General features: G+C 51.7%; 1 protein-coding gene across 1 annotated transcript in view; it reads left to right on the top strand.

Annotated features, from left to right (window-relative positions):
• The first annotated feature begins 503 nt into the window (after window positions 1-503).
• Window positions 504-7,783, top strand: part of Castor2 (cytosolic arginine sensor for mTORC1 subunit 2) — a 45,630-nt gene continuing 38,350 nt past the window's right edge. Inside the window, exon 1 of the mRNA XM_005344667.3 lies at window positions 504-928. Within this exon, the coding sequence (XP_005344724.1) occupies window positions 816-928 (113 nt within the window). The 5' untranslated portion in view covers window positions 504-815. The remainder of the gene's footprint in view (window positions 929-7,783) is intronic.

Raw genomic sequence — 7,783 nt, 5'->3', positions numbered from 1 at the left:
CCCCCCCCCCCCCGCTCTCATTCAGCCCTCAGCACCCTTCCACAAGGACCCAGCACCCTTCTCTAACTCAAGCCTTGTCTTTTGCTTTGGCTTCGCTGCACGACAATCACCGATTCCTCTAAATCTCTCCCCTAGCAGGCTCAGGCCTTCTCCAACGCTGGAGTTGTTTGTGGAGGAAAGGGGTTGCTCGCTTGACGCCCCAGAGAAAGCGCCTAATCCTGAGTTTGAGTGACGACAGAGCATGCACCTAAGCTTAGGACGGCTCCAAATGCGTCCCATAAGGGTTCTTCTGTGTCCCTGCGGAACCCCGAATCTTGCATTCCGGGTGCACCGTGGCGCAGCAGCCCAGCCCCCCTGGCTTGACATCAGCAAGCTGGAGTAGTCCAGGGGGAAGGGCCGCGTAAAATCGCGAGTATGGACTACAAATCCCGATAGGCATCGCGTGGCCCCGCGGCTGGCGCCTGCGCAGCACGGGCCCGGCGTTTGAGTGGCAAGTTGTTTGTTACAGCGAACACCAGCTGCTGCTGCGCCGGGCGCCGCGCTCCGCCGGGCGCTGTTTGCTTGTCCACCCCGTAGCTCGCTGTACCCCGCAGGTCCTCCCCAGGCCTCCTTTTTTTGCAACTTGCCAAGCTTCCTTTTTTCTGGATCGAGTACAAATCAGTCCAGCATCGAGCACCGGGCCCCCTTCCCTGGGCCGGTTGCCCCAAGGCTTGGGGCGCGCAGGGGGCGGGGGCCGCTGCTCGTCCCCGTCCCCCCCCCTCCCCGCAACTCAGGCCACCGCGGATGATCCGCTGTGGAGGAGCCCTGGACAGACGATGGAACTGCACATTCTGGAACATCGGCTGCAAGTTGCCAGCGTCGCCAAGGAGAGTATCCCGCTCTTCACCTACGGCCTCATCAAACTTGCCTTCCTGTCTTCCAAGACCAGGTGAGAGAAAGAGAGTATGGGGCGAGAGGATGGGGGGGGGGGCGCATGGTACCCGCCCCGGGACAGACAAAGAGGCGCACCCCGGGGGGACGCAGTGCAAAACAACTTCATCGCTCCCCCACCCCCCGGGATCTCTGCCATCCTCCTGCATCGGACAAAGCCACCCCTGTGCTCTCTAGTTGGGGGTCCCTTCCACCCAGGTCCCCCCCACCCCACTGCGCCTCCCAACTGCTGCCACCAGCACCCAACCCTACCCCCCCATCTCTGTCCCTTCCCCGAGATCCTGAGTAACCTCCTCATATGGCCTCTGATGCATCCGTGAATGAATGAATGAATGAATGAATGAACGAACGAATGAATGAATGAAAAACAGGTGTGGGGATCCGGAGGTGGAAATTAACAAACTAAACATGCCCCATCCCCCCATCCATCCACCACCACCACCACTCCCCTCCTCCTGGTTGGGCCGGCCCCCCTGTAGCCACTGGCAAGCGGGGAGGGATGGCGCTAAGATCGTCTACCTCAGAACAGAAAAAATCATAAAATCATTAGTAGATGTTTATCTCCAGGTGCCTGCGAGGGGAGAGAGGAGGTGCAAGCAGCGGGGGAGGGGCTGCAGGGCCAGGGTCGCTGGTTTCTTTTCTCTTTGGGGGTCCAGCGAAGTGGGAGGGAGGGGGGATTTTGAACCATGGAAGGGGAGGAGCAGGCGTGTTTATGGATCTTCCTGGAGGCTGGTCTTGGATGTTGGGGGGGGGGGTTGGGGGGGGGATAGTGGAAGGTCTTGGGAGGTAAGAAGAAAAAGAAAAAAAAATTTAAACTTGGATTTTTCATATTGCTAGGTGTGCGTTTGACTTCATAAACTCCTGTTGGATTAGAGTCAGGTTACCTTTTTTTTTTTTATTGCCCTTTTCCCCATGTGGAGTGGGAATTAGAGCAAGCAACGTTAACTTAAACCTCATTCGCTTACCATTATGGTGGGTCTGGGAGGGGGAGCCGTCAAGGCGAAAGTGTTTCAACCTCCCTGTCTTGGACAGGAATGGGTACTTTACAAGTGAAGATTAAGTTAAATTGACAGCACGCGCACACACACACACACACACACACACACACACACACACACTTCCTTTCTTCTAAGCTGTCTTGTCTCCTATGGGGTTGAACTCAGGGGAAAGAGCCTGTTAAAAGTTCTTGCTCAGGGACTTGACTTCAACGTTTTGGAGCTTGGTCAGGGCTATTGTTTGGAAGATGAAGCCAGCTAGGTAGCTTTACATCTGTTTACTTTCTTCTCCCAGGGCTGTTCTCTCTGTGGGGACCCAAGGTTTCACCTCCCTTGTCTGAGGGTAGAACCCCTTGCTCCTTAGATGGCCCCAGGTAAATCATTAAACAGGTCATTTGAAAACAAAGCTAACAGCGCAGATTCTGAACACTCTCTCTCCCACACCCCCAAGTGCAAAAAGCCCCTCTCTCTGTCAGGGCCTTCTAATCCCTACCTAGGCAATCCCTAGGACCCAGAGGCTGGAGGGAATGGAGTCCCAACTTCTGGCCCCAGGAGCCTCTGACAGCCCTCTGGTTCCTCCTTTCCTTCTCGGGCTGGAAAAAAGAGGGCTTCAAGGCAGACACTCCTTAGAAAGACAGGTGGAAGGCTGCCTCTGGCTGTTCCCTGTGACTTGGTGCAGGGACTGGCCTTTCTGGGCATCCCTCATCTGCGGGCCCCTCCCAGGGTCCAAGTTGAAGGTCTCAAATCAAGACCCAGAGACAAGCTCACACTGGCTTACTTCACCACAGGGAAACCTTGTCCCCTTGAAAGGTGGGTACCCCTCCTCCCTTCCAGGATAGGCCCAAGTGACCATTTGCAAGATGACTGAGAGGTCGAAGGTCATCTCCTTGTCTCCAGGCACTGACTCTAGAAACCGCTGAGTGTAGCCGGGTCTGAGGACTGACAACCCGCCGCCCTTATGCACTCTGAGCCCAGGCGTGGCTTCGTGTTGGAATTAGCCCCAGTGGCCCAGGCCAGGTCGCCGTCCTTTCTGTCTCTCTCTCTTTTCTCTCTCTTTGTCCCTCCATGAAATGGACGTAGCACGGCCCCGCCCACTTCTTTTTCAAAGAACTGCTTGCTGGGGGGTGGGTCATTCAGTTCATGCAAAAACAGCTGTTCATTTATTCACAGCATGAACCATGCAGGTAGTAGATCTTGATTCTTCTCCCCCACCATGTTGGTCCAGATGCCTGTTAGCATCTACCTCCCCGCAACGGAGCATCCCCGGAACATCTCACTGCCTGTTTAAAAGAAACAATCACTGTTTCTCCTGGGCCAGGCCCTCGCTGTGACATCCAAGGCCTTTTGAGGAACCTGGATCCAGAATGCTTGTCTTTACCTATCCCTCCCCACCCCCACGAGGAGATAAACTAGTAACACCCACGGGTGGCCTGCTTTCGCGCCCCTCTTCCCTCCTGTATGTCGTTCATCTCTTCCTGGAATGTCCCCTCCACCTCTGTCAATTCCACTTCAGTCCTCAAGATGATGACATCACCCTGAACCTCCCCAAGCACTCCCCTGCCTCCACCTCCTAGCAGACTTAGTCACTTCCTCTCGCTTTCTCCTCTCTCTCTCTCTCTCTCTCTCTCTCTCTCTCTCTCTCTCTCTCCCCCCCTCCCCCCTGATGTCTCCTCGGAGTGGAGCAGGTAGAACATGGGAAAGGGAATAACACTGGAAATACTCACTCGGTGCCAGGGTGCCCTGAACCCAAGGGATGTAGAGACCGACTGTCCCTCCCTCTCCCTCTGCCTAGCTGAGAGCCCAGTCCAGGGAAGGAAAGGTTGGAGTTAAGGAAACATGGTCCAGCAGGGTAGAAGAAAGGAGGCCCAGGCCTGGGGAGATGGCTCAGCAGTTAGGACTGATTGCTGCTCTTGCAGAGGATCTCAGTTCACTTCCTAGCACCCATGCCAGGTGGCTCACAGCCTCCAGTAACTCTAGCTCTAAGGGATCCAGTGCCCTCTTCTGGCCTCTGCAGGTACCTGCACTCATGTGCGCATACCCACACACATGTATGTATAAATGTATGTGTATGATTTTGAATAAAGAAAGGGGGAACCGGAAGACTGGCAAGGGCGGCCTGGAAGCCTACTTGAATAAAGGGGCTTTAAATGATATGCAATAGGAATTAGGCAGGAGGGGGGAATCTAGTCTCTCTCTATATAGAAATATAGACATGTAAATAACATATATCCTAGTGTGACGCAGGGAATGACAACCCGGTGACAGAGCTTTTACAAAGAAGGAACTTGGAACTTGGGGATTAACTTGCTCAAGGTCATGAGATCAGTGATAGAGCCCAAGATTTGAGTCTGCATCTCTGTGGATTAAGCTTTGTTTTTGCCAACACAGGTTACAAAGGAGGCTCGTAGTTAGCAGTGCCACCAGCCCTTCTGTTTTCAGTTGCTGTTCAGAAAGTGTCAAGAGCACAGGATCAGACCACTGACCTCCATGTTCCCTTCTACCCGCTTTCTTATTTGCAACAAGGAGTGGACTTGGCCTCCTGCATACAAGACAAGCACTCGCTACCACTGAGCCACATCCCTAATCCCTCACTAAGGGATCCTAGACAGGTGATCTACCATTGATCAATATCCTCATCCCCTCACTGGGGGATTCTAGGCAGGTGCTCTACCACTGAGCTACCCCCTCCGGCCTTTTTTCAGTTTTTATTTTATTTGTTTGTTTGTTTGTTAAGATTTATTTATTTATTATGTATACAGCATTCTGTCTGCATGTATGCCTGCAGGCCAGAAGAGGGCACCAGATCTCATTACGGATGGTTGTGAGCCACCATGAGATTGCTGGGAATTGAACTCAGGACCTTTGGAAGAGCAGGCAGTACTCTTAACCACTGAGCCATCTCTCCAGCCCCATATTTTGATACAGGGCCCTTATTAAATTGCCCAGACTGACTTTGAATCACTCTGTAGTCAAGACAAGCCTGGACTCAGGAATTTTCTGCCTTGACCTCCTAAGTAACTGGGAAGACACACCTGGGCTACTACATCCAACTTCAGTATTTTTCTGGCTCCTTAACCTAGCGGTACTTGGATGTATCTTTCCTCAGGGGAAGCTGGAGCAGGGTAGCGGGGCTCCACTTCTACAAGGGGTGTCTCCTGTTACTCAGCCCCCAGGTTGCTCCTCGGAGACACTATCAAATCCCTAGCTCTGTGCTTGGCTCTGAAATCTATCACATAGTCTCTAAGCACTTGCAGAACAGCATGTTCAGGGCAGGGGTGGGAACAACCTGAGTCAAGTCCCCACACTTTCTATCCAGCCGTGCTCATTCATTCATTCTTGTTCCTATTCTGTCTCTCTCCTCCCCTCCTCTCCATCCCCCCTCCCACCTTCATATCCTAGAACTCATTAGGCTAACTGCCCTTCTCCGGCCTTGAAGTCCTGAGAGTGAGCTTCCACCCCTGGCTTAGTTCATCTTAACTCTCGGCAGCTCAGTTTCTTCTCTTTGCAGGCTGTTTGGCTAAGTCAAGTGCAGCTTTTACAGCTGAGGAGATGGCTCACTTGGTAAAGTACCTGTATGCAAGCATGAGCAGCGTGAGTTCGGATCCCCAGTGCTTATATTTAAAAAAAATGGCTGGGCAGTAGTGGCGCACACCTTTAAGCCCAGCATTCACAAGGCAGAGGCAGGTGGATCTCTGAGTTCGAGGCCAGCCTGGTCTACAAAGGGAAATCCTGTCTTGAAGTCAAGTGGCCAAGAACATACATGGTCCTCTTGCAGAGGACCCAAGTTGAGTTCCCAGCACCCACATTAAGCAGTTCACAACCACTTGTAACTCCTGCTCCAGCAAATCTAATGCCCTCTTCTATAACCTGCCATCATGTTTACACATGGCGTGTGTGTGCCCCCCACGCACATATACATAATTAAAAAGAAAACTTTGAAACACGGGGACGATAAACTTCAGGGTTAGAAGAGACTATCTCAGAAAAGGAGGGGTAGAAAAGAAAAAGGGGGAATAGAGAAAAACGGAGGGTGATAACCTGATATCAACCTTTGGTCTCCATGTGAAACATACACACGTGTGCTTGGGCACACACATGTACCCTCATGTGCACATAAAAGAGTAACTTTTACTATATACAATATGGTATGGGAAGGACAGCTGTCTAGTAACTTCTCAGAGCTGTGACAGAAAGAGCTTGAAGGAGGAACTGTGTCCATCGGCTCACAATATGACAGTACAGTCTGTCACGGCAGGGAAGGCACAGTGGCATTCATAGCCAAGGGAACATGGCTATGCTTCTCACATCATGGCAGGCCAAGAAGTGGCTGACAAACAGGAAGGAGGAGCCCAGCCATGAAAACTTCAAGGCCTGCCCACAGTGACTTCACTTCTTTCAGGGAGACTCCATACCCCAAATGCCATGCCCTGAACTCTGTTCAAGGGCCAAGTGTTTAAACCTATGGAGGACATCTTAGAACCAATGTTAATAGTGATGACAGGAGAGTATTCTGGGATGGAGGGCCAAGAGAAGGCTCTGTCATTAAAAACACATTCTGGCCGGGCGATGGTGGCGCACGCCTTTAATCCCAGCACTCGGGAGGCAGAGGCAGGCGGATCTCTGAGTTTGAGACCAGCCTGGTCTACAAGAGCTAGTTCCAGGACAGGCTCCAAAGCCACAGAGAAACCCTGTCTTGAAAAACAAAACAAAACAAACAAACAAAAAAAAAACACATTCTGCTCTTCCAGAGGACCCTAGTTCAACTCCCAGCACCCACACAAGGTGGCTCACAACCACCTGTAATTCCAGATCCAGGGGATCTGATGCCCTCTTCTGGCCTCTCTAGGCACCCACACTCACGTGTGCATACCCACACATGTAAACAATTTAAAAATACCATAAACCATTTAAAAAGTAGTGTTCTTGGCCACCCAGTGGTGGTGCACACTTTTAATCCCAGCACTCAGGAGGCAGAGGCAAATCTCTGTGATTCACAGCCAGCCTGATGTACAAGGCTAGCATTAGTACCGCCAAGGCTACACAAAGGAACCCTGTTTCAAAACAAAACAAAAAAAAACAAAAAAGGTGTTCTTGGCAGTTTTAACCTAGAAGACAGAATATGGCAGGCTGTTGTTGAGCAGAATTGTAAAGCCATGGTTCTCAACCCTTCCTAATGCTGCAACCCTTTAATATGGTTCCTTGTGTCTCATGTTGTCCCAAGCATAAGATCATTTCATTGCTACTTCATAACTGATTTGCTGCTGCTATGAATTATCGTCTGATATGCACCCCCAAAGAGGTCACAGACCATGGGTGGAGAACTGCCACGGTGAAGGGGGGAGATGTGAGACGGGTCCTAAGGAAGTAGGAAAGCGGCATGGAGTCGGTGAGGGGTAAGGGGTCTGTAAAAAGAAAAGGTTCCGTGTGAGGAGGAGGATGGGGGGTGAGGGGTGCAGACTGCAGCAGTGCGTTAGATGCGTGTGTGAAACTGTCAAAAGAATAACCTGAAGAGAAGTGCTCCATGCTGGGCCTGATGGTATAGGCCTGTCATTCAAATACGCAGGAGGCTGAGGCGTGAGGATCACAAGTTCATGGCCTGCCTGTTCTAGAGTAAGTTCAAGACCAGCCTAAGCAACTTAGCAGGAGCCTGTCTGAAAATTAAAAAAAAAAAAATGTTGGGGGGTGTGTGGCTCAGCAGCAAAACACATGCCTACAGTCTAACAATAACAGGTAGGGGTGTGTCTCAGTGGTAGAGCCCCTGCCTAGAATCCTCCAGTGAGGGGCTGGGGTGTGGCTCAGTGGTAGAGCACCTGCCTAGAATCCCCCAGTGAGGGGCTGGGGTGTGGCTCAGTGGTAGA

This window comes from Microtus ochrogaster, chromosome 2 (genome assembly GCF_000317375.1).
Source record: "Microtus ochrogaster isolate Prairie Vole_2 chromosome 2, MicOch1.0, whole genome shotgun sequence".
Taxonomy (NCBI): Eukaryota; Metazoa; Chordata; class Mammalia; order Rodentia; family Cricetidae; genus Microtus; species Microtus ochrogaster.
The sequence above is the reverse complement of the archived record's forward strand: the minus strand, read 5'-3'. Positions and strand labels throughout refer to the sequence as shown.